This window comes from Gavia stellata, chromosome 1, assembly GCF_030936135.1.
Source record: "Gavia stellata isolate bGavSte3 chromosome 1, bGavSte3.hap2, whole genome shotgun sequence".
Classification (NCBI taxonomy): Eukaryota; Metazoa; Chordata; class Aves; order Gaviiformes; family Gaviidae; genus Gavia; species Gavia stellata.
This window is the reverse complement of record NC_082594.1, coordinates 133267935-133294833: the sequence shown is the minus strand read 5'-3', so window position 1 is coordinate 133294833 and position 26899 is coordinate 133267935. Positions and strand designations below refer to the sequence as shown.

The 26899-nt window shown below is 49.9% G+C and overlaps 2 protein-coding genes and 1 gene segment (V, D, J or C); 2 read left to right on the top strand and 1 right to left on the bottom strand.

Moving 5' to 3' along the window:
* Positions 1-234: 234 nt before the first annotated feature.
* Positions 235-3356, bottom strand: LOC132319653 (trypsin I-P1-like). The gene is made up of 5 exons (XM_059830961.1): positions 3317-3356; positions 2713-2881; positions 2052-2305; positions 1126-1262; positions 235-384 (listed from the first exon to the last, which is right to left on the bottom strand). Exons 1-5 carry the CDS (start codon positions 3354-3356, stop codon positions 235-237), a joined length of 750 nt encoding a protein of 249 aa, XP_059686944.1.
* Positions 3357-18285: 14929 nt separating this feature from the next.
* LOC132318027 (T cell receptor beta variable 14-like) lies at positions 18286-19035 on the top strand. The segment is given in 2 exon segments: positions 18286-18328; positions 18722-19035. Coding segments are annotated over 2 exon segments (357 nt in total).
* A 2253-nt stretch (positions 19036-21288) lies between these two features.
* LOC104255260 (T cell receptor beta constant 2) overlaps positions 21289-26899 on the top strand; it is a 45110-nt gene continuing 39499 nt past the window's right edge. The window contains exons 1-2 of the mRNA XM_059824061.1: positions 21289-21331; positions 21766-22063. Coding sequence (XP_059680044.1) covers positions 21289-21331; positions 21766-22063 — 341 coding nt within the window. The remainder of the gene's footprint in view (positions 21332-21765; positions 22064-26899) is intronic.

Sequence of the window (26899 nt, the reverse complement as noted above, 5' to 3'; positions counted from 1 at the left end):
GAAATGTTCCAAGATCCTGCTAGTTGAGAGGCACTAAAAATAGTAAATATTTTCCCCAGAGTGGCATTCCCTGCCTCTGTCCTCCGTATCATAGCCTGTGGAAGTACCCAGAGAAACGTTGCACAAAGAACGGGTGCCTGAAAGTCTTTATTTTTTGATAATTTTTGTATGTCGAGTCCAAAACCAGAAGAAAATGATGAGGAGAAAAAGCAGGTCACATAGAACGAGAGTGTCTCAGTTGGCAGACATGGTTGATTTGATCCAGGAGACATAGTTGCAAACCTTAGTGTAAACCCCGGGATAGCCTTTCCGCGCACATCCGATACCCCAGGAAACAATGCCCTGGAGCTGCCCATTGCAGACTACTGGACCGCCGGAATCCCCCTGTGCACATAAAGGACAAGGATATTCAGCAAATGGTATCGGTCTACACGACGAGCCAGAGATCCCAGAAACCAGTGACATTCGAGGGAGCTCCACTGGGCTTTTTCTATATGGAAGTTCTACAAAGGTCATTTCTGATTACCGCTCTATACCTGATGCTACTGTGCCTTACTGTAGCTCCAAGGGCACCATGGCTAAGGATGAGTAAGCTGCCTATTTTTGATGGATGCAGTCCTTGGCAGACACTTAGGATGTGTGTGTCTTAAACATTGTTCTGCCAAATATTTCCATGGAGCTAGGCACATGTAAAATGCGGAGCAATTGTCAGGCGTGTTCATTTTCCAGACTGCCTGGATATTGGCACACTGGCTATTTCATTTTCGGTGAGTCCAAAACTGGCATTTGTGTCCTAAGCTCTAAAGTCACCGTGATTACTGTTGATGCCCTGGTGCAGCACTCCTCCGTTTTCAATAGCATAAGGTGCAGGAGGTGGCGTGGTCTGCTTGTGGAGATTTAGGGCAGAGATCTTCGCTGTCTCAGAAAAGGGACAATGACTAACTGGTAAAAAAACCTAGCCTCACTCAATAAGCCACTTTCACCCTAAGCCTCCGCTGTTGTTCAAAAAAACAGCATTCAGACATGCCAGTGCAGTGAGTACAGCAGATTCTCTAACATGCTGGCCTCTTCTACTGGCAAAAGGGAGGAGAGAAACACATGGGAAAGGAGAAGCAGATGTTTTACCTGGCAGGAGTCCTTTCCTCCTTCCATGAATCCCACACAGATCATGTTCTTGGTAATTCGCCCAGGGTAGGCTCTGCTGCATTCGCTTGAGGAGAGCACAGGAGCCTTCAGGCACTGCAAGGTATCTGGATACGGATCTACAAGAAAATAGGGAGAGATGGTTGATGACATCTCTGAGTTTATTTCAGAACCCGGAGGAGATCTTTCTTAGCAGAAAAGTAATCACTGAACATCCTGTTTCAGCAGTCGTCATTTTTCCTCTGAACATTGATCGCAGCATGGATTCCTTTTGTTTAGATGGAACAGATTCTACTCATGGATCCACCCTTCTATAGTGCAGTCACGTTCATTTTTCCGATACCTAGAAAATCATCAACTGGCAAGTGTGGAGCTAAGAGCTACTCTTGCAGCACATATGCTGGAGAAAACCTGGGCCTCAGGAAAAGTAGCCTCTCCCTTGGTGCAGGTTTAGTTGTTGTCAGTGGATTAGACACCAGTCACCATCCACACCTCTGACCATTGGCGTAAGAGAATGGAGCTCTCCTGTAGTAAGTTCAGATCCACAATCACAGATTTTGATTGTGTCCTCAGAGAACTGACAACTCTATTGACATTAGCTAAATTGCTAGTGCTTGGCACTGTACAGCTGATAGCGCCAGGCTGCAAAATTTATGGCAGTGTGAACATCCTGGTGAATGGCACATGGATGACTTAAGTGATTCCATGCTTGTAACACAGAACAAGAGGAAAGCCCTTATAAAGGCTTGCCTTTAAAGCAGTTAAATGGTTACTGTCCTACACGGACCGATCACTCAAAAAGGCCTATCCCACAGCACTTCTCTGCGCTTTATCCTGTACTGTTTGGAGTTAATTGTGAGGTCTTACAGTGTCTCCCGAGCCCTCATGATGCTGTACAGAGTACTCACTGACACTGCTGAGTGTGTCGCCCCAGCCAGAGATTAGGCATGTGGTGCCTGTGGTCACACAGCTGGTAGGCAGAGGCACGGTTTGGACAGCTCGGTTGAGCTGGGCTGGTACGGCAAGCTTGATGAGCATAATGTCATTGTCCAGTGTTGCGGAGCTGTAGCCAGGGTGGCGGATGACTTTAGCTGAACTAATCAACTGCTGTGTCGATTCTGCGAGTGCCAGGTTATGTTTGCCGAGCTGCACTTGGATGCGACTGGAAAAGAGAAGGAATGGCATATGCTTTACTGCTATCGACAGGTTATGAGGAGCCTCCCCATCACCGTATGCCCTCGCTTCAACATCGTTATCGTAGTAGCTGTTTTCATGCAGGTTATCTTTCTTGTCCTGCAATAAGTCCTGGGGACCCACACCGAGATCTTACTCGCTCCCATTGTCACATTGTCATTTCAGAAAGTGCTCTGCATTCACCGAAACATTTGCAGAAGCTGAAAACCCCTCATGATGCCTCAGCCCAGCTGCCTGGATGAGCCACCCATTCCCTGGTTGTCCCCTGTCAGAACGGAGTCACTTACATATTTGGACCTCACAGCTCAGAATTCCTGCTAGAAGTGAACTGGAAGAAAGAAGCAGGTTATGGAAGAATGTATTTTTTCTACTCACGACTTGTAGCAGTGAGCAGCTGACAGGACCCACTGGCTGTTGATGAGGGAACCTCCACAGAAGTGATACCCAGAATTCAGGGACACCTGATAGGGGACAGAGTTCGCTGCACAGGTGTAGCCTCCCACGATCTTGTCATCATCATCATCAGCATTGATGGGGAGGGCAACTGGGAGACAAGAAGTGGCATATGTCAACATCTGAGCCTCACTGGCAGGCTCTACTTCTGTAAAAACTCACAGCAGCAGTGGTGGGCAAGCACTCGCCCATAATCCAAAAATTTACAGCAGCTCTAGGACTTCCTGGGCCAGAGGTGTTATCTTTATACTTCATAGTCCTTGGGAGAGAGACAGCCTTTTTTTTGAAGCTATGGACACATTTCAGTATTCCTGGGTCAAGAACCCCTATGAAGGCATTCATTCCTCATTTTGTGACCCAGACAATTATGAACAGGCAGCACTCAAAGGAGGTTGCAGTGCTCTGCCTTAAAACTTTTGCAAGTTTAAACTGGACTTCACTTTCCCACGACAGAATACCTTGCAAATTTGCTCAGAAAAAGAGCTTCCTTATAAATTACAAAAACAGAAGTAAAAAATATACTCACCAGCCACACCAATAAAGGCGACAAACAGTATGTGTTTCATGATCTTGACACAGACTCAAGCCCAGACTGGTGGACTGGAAGCGTGAGCTGCTAGAAATACGTTTTTTGGAATGGCCTTATCTCTAGTCCAAGGTTTTCTCCAGACAAAAAGTACACAGTGGAAAATCTGAAGATCCAAATGTGGGCATTAACAGGCACTGGTAGAAAATAACATATCAGTTAATCATAAACCTTTCCCAAGATAGAGAGCTATTTTAAATTATTTCAGAGGGTGGCCTTCAATTTAAAAATACATTTGGGCTTTGGAAGATGTGTAGTTGTTTGCCTGTCTCGTTCTTACACGCAGCACCTGTTGAGAACAACCCTCAAACCCCTTTGAGATTCCTCTGCGCTGACGCTGTCATTCTTAAAAACACGTATTTTTTACCAGATGCTGAATATTGTAGGTAATGTACAGTAATATATACTATGCATTTATTTTGAAAAAATACCGAAACCAAAACCTTTCAGTGTTAAGTTTGTTAAGTTTATTTTAGCAAAATTTTTTTCTTGAGTTGTGTGTGTGTTTTTATCACGCAGAACACAAGTGTTTTCCCAAATAAAATTATTCGAAAGTAATTTCAATAAGTGAGTACGAAAAAACTATTCTGTGCCCCCCACCACCTCCCAAGTTAAAGTGTTCAAATGTGGAAATGCGCACCATATCTCTTTGAAAGCATTTCTCTCACCTAATCTATACGATAATATCGGCCTAGGTACCGAACCACGTTTTTTATTTAGCTTTGGAATGTTCTATAGAGACTCTTTTTTGCCACAGGAGAATTTCAGTATAACATTGATGTTTATGGATGTAACGTATACGAACAAAAATACTGTGAACACAAATAAAGAGATCTTCTGAAATCCTGCTCTGAAAGCACGGTAATTTCTGTCCTGACACTGAATTTGCTAAAGTTTAATGCGTTTGGTGAATAATCATTTTCCAAGCAGCTGCCAACTTCACCATGTTAGCTCCTGAAAGACATGGGATAACCTCAAGTGACTGTAAACAGAAGTCATACGCTTTGAGATGCTGAAATGGCATGGGAGACTAAATAGGAATAATCTTTCTACTCCATTTCTTGATCAGTTTTTTGAGAGCCCTGGAGGACCAGCACACACCGTGGCACTGTCCAGGTGGATATTTTCCTTTATAGTAAAGGACAAGTCCAAGGCCAGGGACTCCTCCAAGGAGCTGCATGACTTGTCTTGGGCTTTAAACTAGTATCAGTGCACAGTTTTCTTACAAACGTGTTTTATCCTGAGAAACAAGTGAGGATTAGGAGCTTCCTGTGGAAAAGGGAAAGATCCCTAACAGGACTAAGCATGGCAAAAATTACCCAAGCTAGCTAATCCCATCATAACTAAGCAGAGCAAGAACAAGTCCTAATCTACAATAGCGTATAATTTGATCTCCCTGTGGATTTATAATTTCTTTGTCCAAAACATGCCATTGGCATAGAGGCAGGCTGTCATCAGATATTTTAAAACAAAATTTTTCCCGAGAGCTAGCTCTAATAACCTATCAGGTAACACCTAGGCTATGAAGGACAGCTTCCTTTTCCTTCTTTTCACAGGGTTTAATATTTGGTTTAGTATCCACCCAAATTTCAGGAAAATCCAGTAATTCAGTGTCTGAATTGGGAAGCTCAACCACACCTGCCTTTATCTTGGTGGGTTTTTTTGTTTTCCCTTGTTACTTATTTAGTCTACTCTGATCTTTAACGGATCAGTTATTTTTAACAGCAGGAAAGGCATCATGTAGGGCTGGCTGGTAATCCCCTTGAAGAAAAAGGTCTCTCTCTGAGACTCTCTATGCTACTTGCTTAAATCAACAAGAGGACATCACTGACCTCTTCCCAGGCTACTGCCAGAGCGCACAGCAAAAGTCCTGGATCATAGTTCCCGTGGTTCTTGTGTTCCTAAGTAAGTCCTTGATGGCAGACATCTAGTGAACATATCTCACCCAAGTCCCTCCCATCCTCCTATCTGCCTCTCAGGGGCCCCTTCTAGAGTCTCCCGTGAATCCCAGAACTCCAGGGTGCGTGCCAGCAGGGCAGCTCATGGAGCAAACTGATGTGAAATGAAGGCAAACGGGGTGTTAGTGATGCACAACTCAGAGGTCATCCAGCAGACAGACTGCTTCAGAACAGCCCTTCATGCCTTTCAGTGAGAGCTGTGAAAGGTGAACAGACTCCTTTGTATCCAGGTGGAAATTGGAAGACCTCCTCCCGCCCCTCCTTCCTTTCTTTAAGATGACGAATCCCTACCCAAAATGTAAATACCCTCTTCTGCTCAATGCTGCTGAACATTCCACAGACCCATTGTAAGGTTTTTTCCCAGGATTTTTCAAAAAATACACTCCAGGGGGCACATCTCCAGCTGCAAACAAGTCTCTCATTCAATGCAGTGATGCTGCAGCAGAATGCTGGTGGCTCCAGGGGCACAGGAAGGAGGAGGACTGGTGAATGGAGGGCAGCTGTGTTAGATATTATCAATGGACAAGCAATAGCAGCTTGCACCTCTAGAAATCCATGTTCCTAGTTCAAGTAATTCAGTCAGCTGTATCATCATCGGACTCAGCTAAAGTAAATACATTTGTCCGGGCTGATGCAAGATCCTGGGAAAGGGAAACCTGGTGAGACCGTGGGCGGACAGACATAAAGCTTCCCAGGAGCAGAGGAGTTTCTGAGGCTAGTCCTTGTACATCTCACAGAGCTTGGTGGTGGAGGGACCATTGATTCTCTCTTCCCAAGCCTCTCCTGCGTGGGAGCAGCTGGTTGTAAGACACCCCATCTGACCTAGGGACATCAAGTCCCTGGTTGCTGGGGGCCAGGAGAGTGTCTGCGGAAGGGTTTTGCATCTTCTGCTCTTTGCATCTGTAATTGATGGTCAGAGACAGGCTCCTGGCTTACGATGTTGCAGTGCAGTGGTCTCCAAAGTGGGGTGCATGCATCCCTGGGGGTGCGCAAGACGATCCACTGGCTATGGGAGGAAAACATTAGAACTTCAGTATTATATGTACATAATTATCAGTCACTAAATATACATATACTGGGGATGCGCGCTCAAAAATATTTTACTGATAGGGCTGCGTGATCAAAGATGTTTGGAGACCACTGTTCCAGTGGTTTCAAGAGATACCTGCGTTTCTCTTTCCCCAGTGGCACAGCATTCTGCTTTTCTTCTATTTCCACCCATGTCAGAGACTTGGATTCTCAGTCTCCTAGAGAGACAGGGGAGGTAGAACATGACAGGGGTGTTTAAAATTATGAGTGGCCTGGGGAGACTGCGGAAGGATGAATTGCTTGCTGTCTCTTCCTCTACAAGACTTAGGTGGTAGCAAGCAAAGCTAGGGTGTTTGGCAGGTTCAAAACAAGCAAAGGACAATTCCTCCTCTTTTAGGAAAGCTGTGAACCTCCTTCCACAGTTTTTTATGGATGCAAAATGTTTACACAGCCTCAAAAAATGAGGGGACACATTTGTGGAAGAAAAATCCATTGAGGCCTATGAGGTTGAAAGACACCCCATCTGACCTGCTTGTCCCCAGGAACTGCCTGGTCTTGGACAGTTCCCTGCTACTATATCCCAGTAAGAGACCAAAGAGAAGTGAGGAGCCCTCTGAACTCTCACCCATCTGTCAGGGTGTTTCCCATGACCCAAAGAAGGATAGTCAGGGCTGCTAAAGTCCTGCAATAAAGTTTGGAGTTACCCAAACTCATCCCTTCATTTGCTGGAGCATAAACAGGGTCCTGAGAGCAGCTCAGCCCCTTTTGTTCAGCATGGGAAGGGTCAGGTCAGGGCTGACCTGACAAAGATGCGTGTTAGAAGGTGGGTTTATCTGACAGTGCTGCTGTGTTGTTCTTGTTCAGGCTGAGATGGGAAGCGAGGATGGGACTTAAATTGTGAGAACATTTGCCCTAATGGTTCCTAGTTCTGGAAGGGGCTCGCTTGGGGAGTAAAATACCTAGCTTTCCTAGGCAACATAAAGACTTCTCAGAACATCTCTTTCCATATGACTCCTCTTGTGTTCAGGGACAAGGATCTCTCTGAAAGGATCCCCAGGTAGATATCCCCTCTGCCTTCCTTCCCCTGTAGCTGGTTCCTGTATTGCTTGGATAAATCTTTAAATCTGATCCAGAGAGCAACTGATTGTGACGCACATTTCCTTCTCCAGCCTTTAAGCTAAATTTCCCTGGGTCCTGGAAATTCTCCAGTTCTCAATTGCCTTGATAGATACCTTTTTCCTGCCTTCCTCTTTCTTCCTTGTCCAAAGCACAGAACCCAGGCATCTAGAGGAGTGTGGCCAAGGGAGTCTGTGGTGCCTAAGATACAGTGTACAGTTTTGGTGGAGAAGGGACTGCGAAACCAGGAGAGGGCGAGGGAGAGGGAGGGGCAGAGAGAAGGAGAGAGGGAGAGGCTTTGGGGTGGTTGAAGACACTCTCCAGGGAAAGTGGAGGGAGCTGAGGTGGGTCATTGTAGCCCAGAGGGTCCAAGAAGACCCAGGATCAACTCAAGAGACACCAGAGCTCAGTTATCCTGAGTGGTGGAGCAAGGGGCAGCAGGCAAAAATCAGATGCCAGAGGATAGGGTTGAAAAAAACGAAAAGGCCCCGCTCCGAGACTGGGACCTGCCAAGGGTTCCTTCCCAGCTGCACCTCTGACCGCCTAGCTCTTCCCCAGTTTCAGAAGTGGGGTCCCCCACCCACTCCAGGTGTGTTGGAGCTGACTGAAACCCAACGGAGGGACAGATGTTCTCCAATATTCACAGAAATCTGGGCTTCTCCATAGCTATTCTGGGTGATAGAAAGATGTGTTATTGCTCTGAGGCCATGGGACAGAAGGAATGAAAAATCATGGGGATTTTATTAGACCACTCTGTTGGAAATGGCATGGTCCAGTCCATGGATCCTGTGTTCCCAGGTAATATATCCCTAGACCCCATGATCCTGGGATTCACATGTTCCTGGGTCCCCTCTCCATGAGGCCCATGTCTCAGGTCCTGTGAGGTCTCCGGACCTCAAGTATCATGTCTTTCAGGTTTCCAGATCCCTAGTGCCACGTCTTCAGTTCCCTTCCACCAGAAGCTCAGCTTCTGCACAGAATAGCTTCTCCAGGGGCTTCCCCCCGCACCACCCCCCCCACCCCCCCCCCGCGAAGGTGTGGAGGAGTCAGCTGTATTCTCCAAGCATTTTCTGGAACATTCCCATTTGAGCTTTGCCCCAAGCAGGTTGATGATTTGGAGCTGACTTGATCCAGCTATCCTGCATTCTTCCCCACTGCTTGGACACCCCTAGGCTTCATTCTGTTTGTGTGGATACTGGTTAATATTAGCCCAAGCAAAACTCCATTTCAACTTATGCTACTGCTGTAGAAACTGCCAGATCCTCTGATGTTGCCATCAAAGCTACTGACAGTCTACCGGGGAAAGAGTATGGGGTTGGAGGCAGGGAACTAAAATTTCCAGAAAACACATAACTAGGTGTGGGAGATCCTCAATCCCTTGCTCCCAGGGATGCCAATGCACTGGATGGACCTACCCCATGCTCAGTGCTTCCCTAGGGCATGGAGGATCTTGCCCTTTCCCCAGAGAGCTCCAATCTCCCCATAAACCTCTGCCCTGATGCCAGAGTCTCTTAAAATAGTTTTTGATCTCTTTTGGCATGTTTTCTGCTCATGTCCCTCATTGCTGTGGAGCTGTGACATCTAAGTCCACCTATGGCAGTCCCATCCAGCGGTCCCATCATAGCCCTATACGCTCCCCTTCCTGAAAATTGTTGCCTCCCATTTTTTCGGGGACCTCATTTCCCCTTGAGCCAAGGGTATTGGAGGTCACATCCACACAGAGTCCACCACTACTCACCCCAATGCCTCTGAAGCTGTCATAGCCTTGGCTGTTGTTATTGATGCTGACAGCATTCTGAAAGAAGTTTGGCTGAGTCCTTGGCTGAGTCTTCCTCAAAACCCAAACTCCACTACTTAGATATTTGTGTGAGACAGACACCTCTGCCTCCAGTCTAAACCTCACTTTCCCTCTCCTTGTCTATTCCCAGGCACTGTGGTACCTAGGGAAAAGCTCGACCTACTTGAGGAGCTGCCGTGATGCATCCCAGCACCAGGAGACAAACAGCCAGGAATGTAACACAAATTTGCCACTCCATTGGTCTTTTCTCGGACTAGGGTACCTATGCCTTTCAGGTTGGGGCTCTGCAGGATGCTGAGCCTGAGGCTAGATTTAGAAGGAACAGCCAGATCCTGCTACCTCAGCCCTGCCTGAGCCAAGCCCTGATATAACCCCACCAGGTTTCTTGGTACCACCAGTCTCTGCCATGGCTTATCACTTATCACTCTCTCTACCACCCCCTTTTGCCTCAACTTTGTTTTTTTTTTTCTTCCACATTCTCCAGCTTCTCAGGGATGCAAGATTTTGGCTCTGAGACTTCAACACCATGCCAATGAATTGCCACAGTCCCCAGTCAGTGGCTCATAAGTGAGGCTCTTCCTGTTGTCCTGCTACGGGTTCCGGGCATAGACAGAGCTGCTGCAACACCAGACAAGGCATGGTGCATGAGATTATGAAGGGCTTCCTATGCCACAGAGGGTGACTGCCCCATCCCAGAGCTGAACTGAAGTCCCACAGGCAGCGAAGCATGGGGCAAGTGTGAGAGCACTAACTCCTAAAATTCACCCAGCCGGGAGGACACTAAGAACTTTGGCTTTACTGTGATGATTAATAATGTTTGATTCCCTTTGTGATTCCCGGTTTCCCAGCGGAGGGACTCCACTGCCCTGATTCTCAGTGGAGGGGCCATGGCTAAGTCAGAGTCACTGCAGGGGGTGGGGTGTAGAGGTCAGTTGGGGAGCTGCAGTGAAGTCTTGGAAACAGCCCCCTTTTCACAGCAGAGCCTGCAGTCCCCATGGTGCCTCTCACAGCAGAATCAGAGAACCAACAGCTTCTCAGCATCCTCCAGGCTCCCTGCAGGTGAAAGAGAGACATTAGTGACCCTCCAAGGAGGGGAGAACAGAAGAGGGAGCTGGGATAGGACTGGGAGCAAGGACGTCTGTGTTCTCACGTCAGTGCCAGGTAGGTAGTAGGAAAGGACTAGGAGGCCAGATGCCCACAGGGCTATGACTTGATCTGCTGGGCAACAACCTGTAAGCCCACAAGATGGGACACAGACTTGACTATGTCCACACTGTTATTCATAGGGGTTTCTGTGTTCCCTTACCACACTGGGGAGAGGTGTCCTCTGGCCAGAGAAGCAGGAGGAGGTGGAGGAGCAAGAGGAGGTGGAGGAGGAGGAGGAAGAGGAAGAGGAGGAGGAAGAGGAGGAGGAGGAAGAGGAAGAGGAAGAGGAAGAGGAGGAGGAAGAGGAAGAGGAAGAGAGAGGAAGGGGAAGGGGAAGGGGAAGGGGAAGAGGAAGAGGAAGAGGAAGAGGAAGAGGAAGAGGAAGAGGAAGAGGAAGAGGAAGAGGAAGAGGAAACACAGGGCCAAGAGTCTGTCCTCCATGGCTGGCTCTGAGCAGGGCTGATGGGAACTGGAACTTTGGCCATATGGCTGCACTGGGCCCCTCCTCTCCACCCACAGGGAACAGTCTAACCTGAGCAGGGCCCTTGCATAATGTGCCAGGCAATTCACATAGGCCCAGCAGGCATTGTTTATGTAAGCCGTAAGGTTTGTGCCTCTCTCTCTCTCTCTGTGTGCATGCGTGCACAAGGTAGGTATGTGCGACCATGGGATTTTGTGGCTGCATCTATGTGTGTGAGAAATGGTGTGTGTATAATGGTGTGTGATCACAACAGGGGGTGTGTGTACAGGGAGTGTGTTCAACGTGGTTTGTGGGTGTACACATGGAATGAGTATGTATGAAACTGTGTCAGTACACAGGGGAGAGTGTGTGTGTGCACGCGTGCACACGGCTTGGTGTGTACTCAACAGTGTGCGTATGCAGTGATGTGTGTGCATACACATCCATTCGTGTGTGCATACACATCCACATGTGTGTGTGTCTCCATTTGTCCATGTCCTCCCCTACCCCCCTGTCGTGGTTTAACCCCAGCTGGCAACTAAGCCGTCTCCCTGAGCTGGATGACAGGGATGGAGAGCAAAATAGGCTCCTCATGATCCAGGAGGAAGCAGTTAATGACCTGCTATGCCACCTGGAGACTCATAAGTCTATGGGGCCTGATGGCATCCACCCAAGGGTGCTGAGGGAGCTGGCGGAGGAGCTTGCCAAGCCGCTCTCCATCATTTATCAACAGTCCTGGTCAACGGGGGAGGTCCCGGATGACTGGAGGCTTGCCAACGTGACGCCCATCTACAAGAAGGGTCGGAAGGAGGATCCGGGGAACTACAGGCCTGTCAGCCTGACCTCGGTGCCGGGGAAGGTTATGGAGAGGCTCATCTTGAGGGCGCTCACGGGACACGTGCAGGATACCCAAGGGATCAGGCCAAGCCAGCACGGGTTCATGAAAGGCAGGTCCTGCTTGACCAACCTGATCTCCTTCTATGACCAGGTGACCCGCCTAGTGGATGAGGGGAAGGCTGTTGATGTTGTCTACCTGGACTTCAGCAAAGCCTTTGACACTGTTCCCCACAGTATTCTCCTGGAGAAGCTGGCGGCCCGTGGTTTAGACAGGTACACTCTTCGCTGGGTAAAAAACTGGCTGGATGGCCGAGCCCAGAGAGTTGTAGTGAATGGGGTGAAATCCAGCTGGCGGCCGGTCACAAGCGGAGTCCCCCAGGGCTCAGTTTTGGGACCGGTCTTGTTTAATGTCTTCATTGATGATCTGGATGAGGGGATAGAGTGCACCCTCAGCAAGTTTGCAGACGACACCAAGTTGGGAGGGAGTGTTGATCTGCTTGAGGGTAGGAAGGCTCTGCAGAGGGATCTGGACAGGCTGGATCAATGGGCTGAGGCCAACCGGATGAAGTTCAATAAGGCCAAATGCCAGGTTCTACACTTTGGCCACAACAACCCCAGGCAACGCTACAGGCTTGGGGACGAGTGGCTGGAAAGCTCCCCCGCAGAAAAGGACCTGGGGGTGTTGATCGACACCCAGCTGAATATGAGCCAGCAGTGTGCCCAGGTGGCCAAGAAGGCCAACGGCATCCTGGCTTGTATCAGAAATGGTGTGGCCAGCAGGAGCAGGGAGGTGATCATGCCTCTGTACTCGGCGCTGGTGAGGCCGCACCTCGAATACTGTGTTCAGTTTTGGGCCCCTCACTACAAGAAAGACATGGAGGTGCTGGAGCATGTCCAGAGAAGGGCGACGAAGCTGGTGAGGGGTCTGGAACACAAGTCTTATGAGGAGCGGCTGAGGGAGCTGGGGTTGTTTAGCCTGGAGAAGAGGAGGCTGAGGGGAGACCTTATCGCTCTCTACAACTACCTGAAGGGGGGTTGCAGAGAGGTGGGTGTTGGTCTCTTCTCCCAAGTGACTAGTGACAGGACTAGAGGAAATGGCCTCAAGTTGCGCCAGGGGAGGTTCAGGCTAGATATTAGGAAAAAGTTCTTTACTGAGAGAGTAGTGAAACATTGGAATAGGCTGCTCAGGGAGGTGGTAGAGTCACCCTCCCTGGAGGTATTCAAGGAGCGTGTGGATGTGGCATTGTGGGATGTAGCTTGATGGACATGGTGCTGTGTGGTGTTGGGTGGGTTGGTTTTTGGTGTGTTGTGCCTTGTTGTTGTTGTGTGGTGGTTGGCTTGCGTGGGTTGTTTTTTTTTTTTTTTTTTCTTTTTCTTTTTTTTTTTTTTTTCCCCCAGGTTGGACTTGATGATCTTACAGGTCTTTTCCAACCGTAGTGATTCTGTGATTCTGTAAGCACCACACAGCCGCTCGCTCACTCCCCCCCTGCCCCAGTGGGATGGGGGAGAGAATCAGAAAAGTAAAAGTGAGAAAGCTCATGGGTTGAGATAAGAACAGTTTAATAAGTGAAATGAAATAAAATAATAATAATAATGATAATAATAATGAAAATTGTAATGAAAAGGAAAATAACAACAACAAACAAGAAAGACAAGTGACGCAAATGAAAACACTTGCTCACCACCTTCCGACCGATGCCCAGCCCAAACAGCGGTCCCCCAGCCAGCTTTCCCCCTAGTTTATATATTGAGCATGACATCATATGGTATGGAATATCCCTTTTGTCAGTTGGCGTCAGCTGTCCTAGCTGTGTCCCCTCCCAATTTCTTGTGCACCGCCAGCCTACTCACTGGTGGGGTGGTGTGAGAAACAGAAAAGGCCTTGACTCTGTGTAAGCACTGCTCAGCAATAACTGAAACATCCCTGTGTATCAACACTGTTTTCAGCACAAATCCAAAACATGGTCCCATACTAGCTACTATGAAGAAAATTAACTCTATCCCAGCCAAAACCAGCACACCCCCAAACATGATTTCCCTGAAACTGTTTTCCTCTCGCTGGCCTGCTGCATCAGGAAGTGACTGGCAACAGGTCCAGGGCGTGGGATTGAGATTCATTTATCTGGAAACCAGGAATCCTGGAGATCTCAGGTAACGGGCAGTGGAAGGATATGGAGATATAACCATCATTAATGGGAATAGCCTTACTAGGGGCAGGGTGGAGGAGGACCTGCCTAGCTCTGGATGGCCACATATGATGCCCATGGGAGAGGGGGTCTCATTTCTGGCACTCTCTGGGGCACAATGCACACCTTACAGGCAGAGGGGACCAGAGGGGACTAAGTGCCTGAATGCTGGGGTCCTCTTCCCATCTAAGGGGAGATTCAGGGACTTAGAGGAATAGAAGTGAGGGAATGGGGGAGCAGCCCAGGTGCCCAAGCTGTACTGGAGGGATTAAAACCCTATGTGTGAGGAATTAAAGGTGTTGCTTTTGTGATAATTGTGCCTGTCTTATAAGAGGCGAGGGTGTTTTGCTGACTTCCAAACATGTCCCCTGGGGCAGAGCCCCCTGCCATGGACATCATCCTGGTCCTGCCTCTGTCATGCCAAGGACGATAGTGATTAACAGCCAGGAATGAAATCTCTCTGCATGAAAGCTGAGAACAGGACCCAGGCATCTGGCTTCTCAGTACCTCCTTACCTTTCTGTATTGCCATGATTATCTGCTCCATGCCCAGAACCAGAAGGAATCCAGATACTGCAGCTGCTGTTCCTTTTATGCCCAGACCCATACTTCTTTCCCAATGGAGAGGCAATGCACCTGATTTGAGGTGGAGTGCAGACAACCTTCCCATTTAATGTGCCAGGTGGTCCATTTGTCCCATAAATACACCCCAGGAAAGAGAATGCATGGTTGTTAACTGCAGCGCAGTTAAAATTTTGACCACAAGGTAGCACTGGTAACCGCTGAAAGAGCAGGACTCTCTGCTGCTCTGTGTCCATGTCAGGACCACCCTCACATCCCTGATGCACACCCAGCTGCTCCAAAGTGTGCTGAGGGGCTTCCAGCCTCGGCTCAGCAGGCATTCACCATCTCACTGAGATGCGGCACCCCACTGAGATGCTCCAAAAGCTGAGGCCTAGGTGAGACGTCCCCACCCCACCTCCCCGCAGTTGTCCCTGGTTATCCATTATCCCCCAGGTTCCCAAAACCCTCTGCCCTCCGCCCCATCTGACACAAGATCCCGCAGCCAAGAGGGGGATGTATGCTCACCTGCCACCTCAAGACCATTGGTTCATTAAAAACCACCCCACGACCCTTTCCCCAAAAGTGACTGTGGGAGGCTTTTCCTTCGTCTGGGTGTAAACTCCCTCATCCTCAGGGAACCCAACATCCACGCATGCCCTGCTCTAATTCCCAAAATCCACTGCCCTCCAAGGAAAACAAGATGTCTGGGCCACTTCCCCTGGCTCTAAACTGCAGACGTGCCTGGCTTCCCAGAAGTAGGCTGAGAAAGCCAGCATCGAGGCAGTCCTTCCAACTCCAGATTCACAAAATCCTCAGAGAAAAGAAGAAAAATAACCACTTCACTACAGCATGAAGTAAGCTTGGGGGGCACTGCAGGCCAGTCCTCCCAGGGTCAGTGGAAAGGAGCGGTGGATGCAACACATCTGAGGGTTCTTCATGTGCATGGCTGAAACAGCCACGGCTCAAACAGGGATGCATCTCATTTATGTCAGTTCCTCCCCATTTCTCATACCCAAAAGGCAAACTCAGGCCTCCACCTCCTCCATGTGTAGCGTTCCAATCCCTTCAGCGTGGAGCCATGGGGCTCTGGGTTGGTGGAGAACCACAGATGGGAAACAAAGGCTACAAAAGGTGACCATAGAGAACAGAGCAATTTGGAGGGGGTGAGAAGGGCTGATGTGCAATTTCTATATTTGAATTTGTTGGGAACCTTGTGGGAGTCACAAGCTTACAAACCACAACCCCAGCTATCTAGGACATGGGCTTACCAAGATGACAAACCTCCAAGAGGATCAACCCAGAATTACCTGGAGCCAAATGCATGGGTTGTGTCCCCACCTGCCCTGTATTGGCAGGGCTGAGGGAGGCAACAGGAGCTAAATTGTGAGTTGTCCCCGCCCACAGCAGGTGACATCCCAGGTAAGCCATGGGATGGCCCTGGTGACCAGGACAAGAAAGTCCTGGAGAAGTTTCAGAAGGGATTGTTGGGACCTCCGCTGTTTCCTAGCATCTGGTCTGGGCCACCCACTGCATCCCCTGCTGCTTGCCGCAAGACAAGAGGGCTGCCCTGACTTCAGTATCTGCAGTGCTGCTGAATAGCAAAAGAGAGTGAAAGCCCCCAGGGGAAGCTGATGCGCAGGTATATTTTCACAGTCCACCAAGGACAGAAGCTGAGAAATCCTTCATGCAGTGTGAGGCATAGGCCTGGTCAGGGGTGCTTCAGCTCATGCTGTAGCTGTGGGGAGAGGGAGGTGCTGTCTGGCACGCAAGTGAACTGTGCAACACCACAGTCTCCACCTGTTGACCCAGCATCTCCTGCTTAGCGCCTGCGTACAGTTTTCCTCATGCCTTTCACTGAACTTTCTTCCTCAGAGAAACACTGAGTTGGGTGACACCCCACTCGCCTTCTCCTTCCTGGCATCATGAGGCAGAAGTACCACCAGGGATTCTAGCCCATTTCCACTTGTTTCTCCTTCCCTGTTGCCAGGTAGAGCTCCAGGCACAGGGCCTGACAGTTCCTGTGAGGAGGGAAAGGTGCTGCCAGCAGGGCTCGGCATGGTGAAAACCTCTGTCGTTTGTTGCCTGGGTTCCTTTCACCCTTGTCCCTCTCCCAGCTGTTCATCCCTGTGCTCACAAGGTTCCTGTGCTAGCCTACGCTGAGTTTGCACCGCTAGGGAGGGGCCATGTGGGTGTCCTTCTGAGCAGAAACACCTGAGGGCGCTGTGGAGAGGATGCCAGTGGCCTGAATCCTGCGAGCAGAGCAGCATGAAGGTGACACTGATAGAGCATGAGTGAATGAAATTGCACTGTACAGCTGCTTTCAGGAACCTAGTGGTCTCACTGGCTGCATCCCAGCAGCACCCCCTACACCCCTCTGGAGGACAAGCTCAGTCCTGCCAGAAAAGGAAACCACCTTGGACAGGTTGATTCACAGGGCAGAGGGGGCAATTACACAGATGGTCTCAGTCCCTGAGCACTCCTTGAATTTGCCAGACAAAGTGTGGTCCTGAAGCAGAGCTGCCAGAAGCCCTTGCCCCAAAGGCAGCACCAGGCTGAGACACACAGGGCTCCCCAGCTAGGCCCCAGGTCCCAGGGAGAAACCATGCCTGGGGGAACTTGGGCTACTGCCTGTCAGCAAGAAAGGTGGAGGGAGAGGCCACCCTGGCCCAAATCCTCAGCACCTCTTCTCCCTCATGCCTCCCCATTTGGACCACACTTGATTCTTTCTTCCTTCCCATGCCAGTGCATTGACTGTCCCTGAGCTCTTCACAGGCATTTACCTTCCTCTCCTACCCCTCTCACCAGCTGTGCTGGGCCAGGGCTGGAGGGAGCCCTGCACACACACAGACCCCTCATATACCTCCCATCCCTATCACAGTGGTCACTGCACCAGCCTGGAGCACTTCCAATATTCAAACCTGTGTGTGACTGGCCTGGCTGGAGTGGGCAAATGTTCAGGACGTTGAGCATCTCCTGTCCTTGCATCCCTCTGTGGAGGAAAGAGGGCTGGGGAAAGCAGCCAGGAAAGGGGGTCCTGGTCTGCTTTGTTTCCTGCCCCTCCTGGTCCCAGGATGAGAGGTGTTATGGGTAGGGATAGCATGGGGCAGCTGAGACCCCATCCCACTCTTTCCTTTGTGATGTTCAGGAACATTCCCAACTTTGCTGCAGAGAGTAAGTGAAACTAACTGCAGTGGGAATCACAGTTCCCTGTAGGAGAGCAGCTGGAAGCTGCAGACCCTGTTTTGCTCTTCAGAGAAAGGGATGGGGGAAGAGCTTCATTGCAAAGCCCATGAGAGCCCTCAGAAGTCAGAATGCTGGGGCTGTTGTGGTGTCTTTCATGGTCCTGCCTCTCACTGATGTTAATTGCTGTGCTCACAGTACTGCATAGAGAAAAAGAGCCCTCACACAGCTGGGAAAAAAAAAATAAATTAACCAGCCATGGCTGGGGGAGAGAGGGAAAATGCAAAAGACCTATGTGTGTCCTTCATACCTCATTCCTCCAGCTCTCAAGGACTTCAGCAGGAGAAGGGGAACTCTCAACATTCCTCTGCCTTGCACACACTCAGACTCCCATGCAGCCTCAGCATAGTTCCGTCCATGCAACCCCCTTCTCCCATCCCTGCATCTCTGCAGGGTTTATATACTTTCCTGTGATTGTGTGCATTGTTCCCCAGTGCTCTCAGCCAGCCAATCCTTTCTCACATTTCATGTCCTGCCCAACCCCAATATGTCTCATCCTCACTCAGTGCTTCCTCTTCACATATCTCTGGGCAGCTACAAAAGGCAGGTCCCTGAAAGGACAGGGGCTTTTTCCCCATGGTTCCCTGCTGGTTCTTTGTGACCATGCTGGCCCCTATGGGTAAGTGAACTCAACTCACCCTGAGCACCTACATCGATTCCACTGCTGCTATCCCACCTGTGTACCCAGTTGCTGGCAGTGCTTCTGCGCTGAGAATGGGCAATGAATGAGGTGGGCAGGAACCCTTGAATCTCCTGCAATGGCTGTCTATTTTTTCTCCTGTGCACAGCCCCCAAATGGTTCCTTTTTTGGACACAAACTGCCCAGGAATGTTTCTTGCCTTTCGGAGAGAGGCTGGAAACTCACCTGCTGATCTGAAGAGCTGTCCCATCCCTTCCGCTGCTCCCTAGCCTGTCCTGTTCCTTCTCCCCCTCTTCTCTACCCACCCATGGTGCCTAATTCACGTTTTCCCATTTTTTCCTCCTCCTCAACACTTCTCCTTTTCCCTTCCAGCGCTGGCTCTGGAACAGTCCCCAGACACAGTGATACGACAAGGCGAGTCCATGAATCTGAGCTGTTCCAAGAAGAAATCCTCCAGCACAGCTATGTACTGGTACAAGCTGCCTTTGGGGAAGGACTCCAGGCTGGTCCTAGTGGCTTCTGCAGTAGAAGGTGCTAAAGCAAATGTTGAGGAGGATCTCCAAAGCCGTTTCAAGAGCAGTGAGATACAAGGAGATGGGATGACCCTCTTGATAAAGCATGCCTTTCTCAATGACTCTGGCATGTATTACTGTGCTGAGAATGAAACACAGTGGCTAGACTGCTGAGGGAGCTGAGCGTAAACCTCCCCCTGCACAAAAGGGACCTGCTTTCCTCCTCCTCGGTGCTGCACAAGGCAGGATGATCCCTTTCCACTCATTACCTCCTCTGTTTCCTAGCCTTCCCTTCCTCCTCTTCTCAGAATCTATGAGTTTATTTGTCCTGCTTTCTCTCCTTGTCACCCCACACCTCCTTGCCTCCCTCTTCGTTTAACTCTCATTTACATTATATTCACTTCCGTCAACCCTTCTTCCCCTCTCTCCCTTCCTTTTCTCCCCACCTTCTTCTTTCTGTCTCTCTTCAATCAGCACTCCACAGACATCCTCTCATTTACCTCCAGCCAACCCTGCTCATCATTCTCACAGTCAAGCAGAAAGGATGTTCGCGTGAGAAGTTCTTGGTGCACCTTTAGATAAAGGCAAGGCCAGGTAGGTGGCATAATAGCTGGTACCAAGTGGGAGCTGCCCACGTGCTCCTCCGTTACAGTGACCTGTCTGAGGTTCTCCTGTGCCCAAGGAATATGTGCAGCACAGCACAGGCCTGCACCTGCTCAGGTTAACTGTTATAGTGGTGTCCGGGTCAGGATCACTACCTTCCACCCCTTGATCCACATACAGTTTACTTTTCCCAAAGATATTATATAAATTACAGATTATGTTAGCAAGCTAACAGAAAGTTTCCAGACAGGTTAGAGCATTATCTCTGTCATAACATACACCAGTGTGCAGCACAGGCTGGCATGGGGCATGCCAGCAGGTTCCCACACTGCAGCTTCTCATGCTAACATACAGGCTTCTCAAGCCCTAAGCACAAGGCCCAACAGAGCAGGCATGGCCTGTTCAAGATCACTAACTCCTTGAATACCATGTGTTCTGCAAGGCTTCCAATGCACTGCCCTGCCACCTGCACATCCTAGGGAACCACATGGGAAATGGAGACCCTTCCCATGGACACATCAAGCACAGCCTCCTCTCAGCTGGAATGCTGGGGGTGTTGTGGGGGTGTGGGGTTTCTTCCTGTTGTCTGCACAATTTAGCCCACCCTCTGTTCTTTTCTCACTTTTCTTTTGAGGAATCTGGGGCCATTCCTGAATCTCTTGTAGGCAGTTTGTGGAAATGAATGCAATGGGACACACTTGGACCTGCAACAGAGGGTCTGGGAGCTGGAGGCTTTGCTGAACCCTTCTGCTAAAAGGACACAGGGGAGCATCTTCACTGCAAAGCCTTGAACAGCCGGATCACTTGCTCTCTTGTATGGGCTGGCCTTCCACTGCCATGCATTGCCGGGCCTAGAGCATGGCACAGACATGCAGAGGCTCTGTCAGGCCTCTGACACACAGCGAGTGTGTCCACGTACACAAACTGTGAGCCTCACTTCCTGCCTGCAGTGATTTCCCACATCCTTGGGTTGGTGAACAAGGCTGTGCCCCATGTAGAGAAGATGACAGGATTTTCTCCAGCTCTGTCCACCCTTGTCTTTGCAGAATGCTACAAAAAGGAGATTATCAGCTCTTCTCTGGCATGGAGAAGGTAAGTCTGTATCAGCATATCCCACAGTGAATACCTTTCTCATCAGAAATCGCTCCATGGTGCAGTCTTCTAAGAGGCAGTCCCAGTGCAGAGCCAAAGGCAGCCTTTTCTCTCCTCGAGATCTCCCTTTGGAGGAAGAGAAGAACAGTTACAGAACTCGTCTCCATCACAGTGCAACAGACACCAGGATGACATGTCAGTAGCCTTTCCCATACCTGGGCAACATGACGAGCAGCAGTGGGATAAGCAGAGAAGATTCCACATTGCAGCTTGCAGGGTTGGGAGTCTGTGAGTGTGAGGGTGTCTAGAGAGGAGACTCAGCTGAGGGGCACAGACACAAACATGCATTCTTGAGGTCTCTTATTCTTCCCTTCATTTGGTGCTTCTTTGTGCATCCCTGTGCCATGCACACACTCAGGCTGCCACACAGCCCCATCACGCTCCTGTGATAACACTTATCTCCCACCTACACATGCACACACATACTCACACACACAGCAGGAAGTCAGTGGAGCAGGGTACAGGCATGCACCTTATGTCTGCATGCAGGTGTCATTCTCCACTGTTCCCAGCCAGCCAACTGCCTTCTCACATTTCAGGCTCTCTCTCACTGCCCTGCCCACCCGCAAAGAGACGTGTTTCTCTCTTCATCTCTCAGGCTTTCCTCTTCACACATCTCTGTGCCTGTGCTGCCACCACGGGCAGGTTGCTGGAAGGAGGTGGTATTTCTCCATGGTTCTCCGCTGGTTCCTTGTGGCCATCCTGGCCCCTGTGGGTAAGTGAGCTTCCCTTCCGCTTGAAGAGCTGTGCTGGAGCCACTGCTGCTGCCTCAGCTGTGTGCCCAGTTGCTAGCAGTGCTGCATTCCCCAAGGCTTCCAGGGGGAGGATGGGCAATGAACGAGGCAAGCTTTTCCTCAACCTCTTAACTCAGAAAACTCCGTAGATCTACAAATTTGTTTTTCCTGTCCCATTTTAATCCTTCAGTTGAGAGTACTGAAGTCGTTATTTTTCAAAACAAATTTACTATTGTATTTGAAGCTGGTTTGTGGGGTTTTTTTCTCCTATGTGTGTCTCTCAGAGAAACGGGACACTGTCCCATAGCTTGCTGACATCCTTATGCCACCCCATCCCGTGTCATACTTCAAGGATGTGTTTTCATGTTCCCTTCAATGCGTTTCACTCCTCACCTCTCTTCCCTTTTCTTTCCAGGCCAGGCCCTTCAGCAATCGCCAGACACAGTTGTCCGAGTGGGCGACTCTGTGACTCTGAACTGTTCCCAAGAGGGGAATGCATTCTCGAACATGTACTGGTACAAGTTGCCCATGGGGAAGGATGCCACTCTGCAGTTGGTTGTACACTCAGTGGAAGGTGGCAAGGCAGATATTGAGAAGGAATTCAGAAACCACTTCCAGAGTAATGGGACTAAGGACTACTGCTTATCTGTGAAGATAGATCATGCCCTACTCAATGACTCAGGCACATATTTCTGTGCTGAGAAGGACCCACAGTGACTCAAAAGCTGGAGCAGCATAGCACAAACCTTTCCATGCAAGCAGGGATCTGCCCCCAGCACACACACAGCCCTGTATTTGACAGTACCCCATTTTCTCATCTTGCCCTCCGCCTCTGTCTACTTAAGGAAAGTGGTGGTATCATCTGTCTGTCTTCTGCTTGTTCTCTAATTTCTTTCCTATTCTTCCCCATCTCTGAATCCCCTTTCGACCCTCCTTTCTTCTTGTACTCACTGCCTTGCCTCATTTCTCTGCCATCCATAGACTGCCTCTCACTTTCTTCCTCTACTCTTTCTCTCTGTCCCCTTCCCCTTTCTTCTCTGTCCTCTCTCACATCTGCTTCCCTCCTGTTTCCTACATCCTTTTCCATTTCTTCTCCATTTCAGCCTGTTACACTAATTCATGGGTAGGCAGGATGTGGACTAGTTCACACAGTCCTTTCCTTCTCCACCAGCTGGAAAGCCAAGGCCAACATGGAGTTGAATCTGGCCAGGGATCCCGGAACCAGGCACTCCTGTGTGTGCTCATGTGTCTGCAAGTTTTGAGGATCTCCTGGGATTGCTCACACTGTGGATTCTGAGAGTACAGGTGCCTCACTGGTAACCCATGCTTCCATGCTTGAGGACACTCTGGAACTCGGAAGTCACTGGCTGCTTCTGTGTGCGTGCTGGTCCCTCGGTCCCACCAGTCTCCAGAGAATGGGCACGCTGCTGTGCGCCAGCATCCCCAAGTCGTGCTGCTACCCTGTGACCTGAACACTCTGTAGTATGCGATGTAGCCCAAGTCTCAATGGTATCTGGGGATGGAGCATGGTCCTGTAGGTGAGGAGTCCCAATCCACAAGGTGCTATGTGGCAATTACCCACCAGACCTTTGGCTCTGCTAGCCAGAATGGAGCTGTCAGGGCCAGGAGCGGGATCATTCCCACACTCTGCTCCACACAGGGGAGGCCACAGCTGTGGACTGGAACTACCTTGTGTCCCCAGGACAAGGGAGATGTCTATCAGGGGTCTTGGAGATGGTGAGCACTGGAACACAGGGCAGGTGGGGAGAGGTTGAGCATTCTGGGTCTGTCCGGCCAGAAGACGAGAAGGCAGGGGAGCATTAGCTGCAACCTCTCATTCCCCAGAGGGAGCTGAGGACAGGTTAGAGACAGACTCTTCTTGGATGCCCAGGAAAGGACTGAAAGGTGATGGGCACAAGCTGGGACAGGGAAATTCTGCTGAGGCAGAGGGACAAATACTTTGCCAGAGGAGTGAGGCAGCCCCGAGACAGGGTCTGGTACTCAAAGAAGCGGTTTGCACCCAGGGAAACTTTCCAAACTGCCCTGGTCCAGGCCCTGAGACACCTGCTCCAATTCTAGAGGCAACCCTTACCTGAGTGGAGGGTAGACTGGAAACCCTTGGATACCACACCCCCGCAAGTACCTCTGTGAGTCTTTGGTGTGTTCCCCAGTGCAGTACAGCTTTCAAGAAGACTGGAAGTATGTTTGCATGCGAGGGTCTTTGTGGTACTCACAGAGACTGCTGGTTCTCCACTAAAGTCCTGCCAAGAGAGACAAATGTGTATTAATCCTGTCCGGTGATGGGAAGGAGGTGATCGGAAGTTAGTCTCTGTGGAAGGAAGGTGCCCTCTGTCCCTTTCCCATTTCATGGTTCACGTGTTACAGGTGAACACCTTTGCTGAAACCAGTTCTGGGGTTCTTAAAAAAACCCTGTGATTTCAAAGAAATTCTAGTGGGGTCCCATCACACAGGATTCCAGTCTCAGATCAGGGCCCCAGGATTTGTCCAATATGAGTGTCCTCAAGCCTTGACTTACGTTCAGTGCTCCTTACTCCATCACACAGAAGACCTCAGTTCCCTTTCAGCCACTGGCAGCTGCACTGGACCTCTCTGGACCAGACCAACCCAGCCTGGCTGCCCCCGCCCGTACTTCCCTTTGTCCCTTGGTCAGGATGGGATGGGTGCCCTCTCTGTGCCCCTTGGGGCAGGAGGTGGAACCAAGGCCTGGGGTCTCTCCCACATGCCACTTACATCCTGGCCACTCAAAGCATTGTTGGCCACGATCCTGCTGTTGCCCCTGCATTTGCCCTGGGAAGACAAATGGATGTCAGCTTTTGCCCAGTGAGAAGCAGGGGCCACTCTATACCCCTGCCCTGGACCAATGTTCAGCTGTCAGCCCAAACCTCTGCTCACACATGTCCAGTCTGGGAACTAACTGCTCTGCACTCTTATCACCAGGTTATAGGGCGCAGATAGCTTCCCTGGAGAAGGAGAGGTCATAATCCACTTGGGGATTAATCCCATAATCCCCCTGGGAAGTAATACCATAATCCCCCTAGGAGGTAATCCCACAATTCTTTTGGGATTAATCCTATTATCCCAGTGAAAATAATGCTGTAATGCCATCAAGGAGTAATACCATAACCCTCCTGAGGTTAGTCCCATAAACTCAGTGAGGATTAATCTTGCAATCCCAAATGCAAAAAACTCCGAAATCCCATTTGGGATTATTCCCAAACTACGCATGGGCATTAAGCAGGTAATTGCAAAGTGATTAAACCCATAATTGGAATTCTGTTTATCTCATAATCCCAGTGGGAAGTAATCCCATAATCCCTGCCAAGAGAGAAGGCAGAAATAATCTTGAGACAGAGACCATCCACATTTTTCCCTGAGGAAGAATCACAGGACTGCAAATGGATTGGTTCAGAATGCCTAAACCCTTTTGTGCAATTTTGCATAGCCAATATAAGGGGTTAATTTTTCTGCCTGCAGCCCCAGTGGCAACACAAGACTGCCTTTCAGGGAACCCAGGCATCCAGACTTCCAGTGCCACAGCCCCAACCAGATGGACACCTTGTTGCCTTGGATCTCATCTAAGAGGTTCCCAGTGGGCTCAGGAGAGAGCTAGCCAAGAGCACTGAAGGATCCCAGGGGTTTTGAAGCAGAATAGAAACCTTTCCCCCTTCCTGTCATCCTCTCCCCACACCCAGACACCCAGAGCACAGGCTTTTTATTTGACTTTCCTGGATATTTCTGGAATCTGGAAACACCAGTTAGGACTTCACTGTGTCTCAAGCTCCCCCTGCCCCAGATCGAATCCTCAACTTCTTTGGGCCCAGTCCTGCCCTGAGAAGAGGGGAGAGTGAGGTCCTCAGGGAGACCTCTGTCTCCACCTCCCTGGTCCTTCTGTGTCTACGGTCTGTCCCGTCCTCCGCCCACCCCCCAGGTTCATTACTCTTTGTTCATTGCCCAGAGACAGAGGCTCACCCCAGCCCATCCCACCACTACCCTGGGAGGCTCCTAAATCACTTTGGGCTCAGTGACATGCCCTGAATAGGACTGCAGGGGCCACCAGCTCTGCCTGTGACCAAGAGGAGGCACATCAGCAAAAGAAACAGACTGGGCAGGCTCTCCAACCCTAGGAAGGTGGGATTTGGGATGGCGAGGCCTCCTTCTGTGGCTCTGCAATCACAGCACATGACGTCCCACTCAGTCTCCAGGCATGGACCAACTCTTCCATGTGGCAGATCCAAAGTCTCTGCTTCAATGACCTGCCTTCTTCTGACCTCCTTGCAAAACACCACCCTCTCCCTTCTTCCATTCCTCCCTTCTTCCCTCATTCATACAATGCCATGGATCGTTTGTCCTCCCAGCAGAGACAAAACGGTGAACAGTGACACAAGTTATTTCCTCCAGCTCACATATTTGCTTTCAGCCATCCATGGAGCTACAGGCAAGTATGAGCATCAAAACCCACAGTAACAGACTGGGCATTGGCCCAGATGGTGCTTTGCACACAGGAAACGTTTCTGTGCAAGACGGCAAGTCTGTCAGTGCACATATCTTTCACCGGCATATCTTTCACCTATGAGAACCCTGAAGCAACAGAGCTTTTGAACAGCTGCTTTCAAGTTCCTCCTCATCTTTTCACCCACGAACAGAACCATAGAGCACTATGCTTGTAAATCTGCATATCACAGTGCCTCTGGAGCCGTGGGCCAGACTGTTAAATGTGAGGCTGACAAAGAACGAGAAAGCTTCTAGGGAAAAGGGAGGCATCAGCCCAAGGACAGAGTTGTCTGGGAAGGATGCAGGTGAATGGATGTGGCTGTGACTTGATGAAACAAGGCTTCATGGACATGCTGACCATGTCCAGCTACGCAGGTCTTTCCATCAGCACACTGCTTTTTATGTTATGTACCATCAAGAGCACTGGACATTTTGAAGTGGATGTGATCCATGTGAGGGAAAGAAAGTCCCCTGTTCTACCTCAAATAATCCACAAGGAGGAGGCAGGCATTAGATGTAATATTGCTCTGTGTCCTTGAGGGAGAATTTCTGTCCAGCTTCTTCCCACTACCCTCACCCCCCACCCACCCCAAATAATCATTCTCACTACCAGTCTAAGGCCAAGGGCAGTTTTTTCTCCCTTCAGATGTCTCTTTGGAGGAGAAAGGTGCATTTGTGCAACTCCTCTCTGTCAAGCTACAATACACACCAGGATCATTATGGAACAGCCTGCTCTGTGCCTCGGGCAATGGCATGAACAGCATTGGGCTGAGCAGAGACAATCCTGCACTGTGGCTTGTGGGATCAGGGTCTGTGAAGTTTCAGGGAGTCTGGAATGGAGTGTCAGATGTGGGACAGAGAAGCAAAAACCATGCCCCATATCTCTGTCTCCTTTGCATAATACCTCTTTTCTGGAGATCTCAGCTGATGCAGAAGGAAGACAGAAAAACCCCACAGCATCCCCCCCTGCCCTGCCTCAAACTCAGGCTCCCGTCCAGCCCCATCACGTTCCTGTGATTGCACGCACACACACATAC

Excerpts from the sequence above, each read along its gene's own strand:
- LOC132319653 (XM_059830961.1), bottom strand. The coding sequence starts at position 3,356 with ATGAAACACATACTGTTTGTCGCCTTTATTGGTGTGGCTG. Across the intron at positions 2,306-2,712 it reads GCTGCTCACTGCTACAAGTC|TCGCATCCAAGTGCAGCTCG; the intron begins GTGAGTAGAAAA and ends TCTCTTTTCCAG. Across the intron at positions 1,263-2,051 it reads CGACACACTCAGCAGTGTCA|ATCCGTATCCAGATACCTTG; the intron begins GTGAGTACTCTG and ends ATTTTCTTGTAG.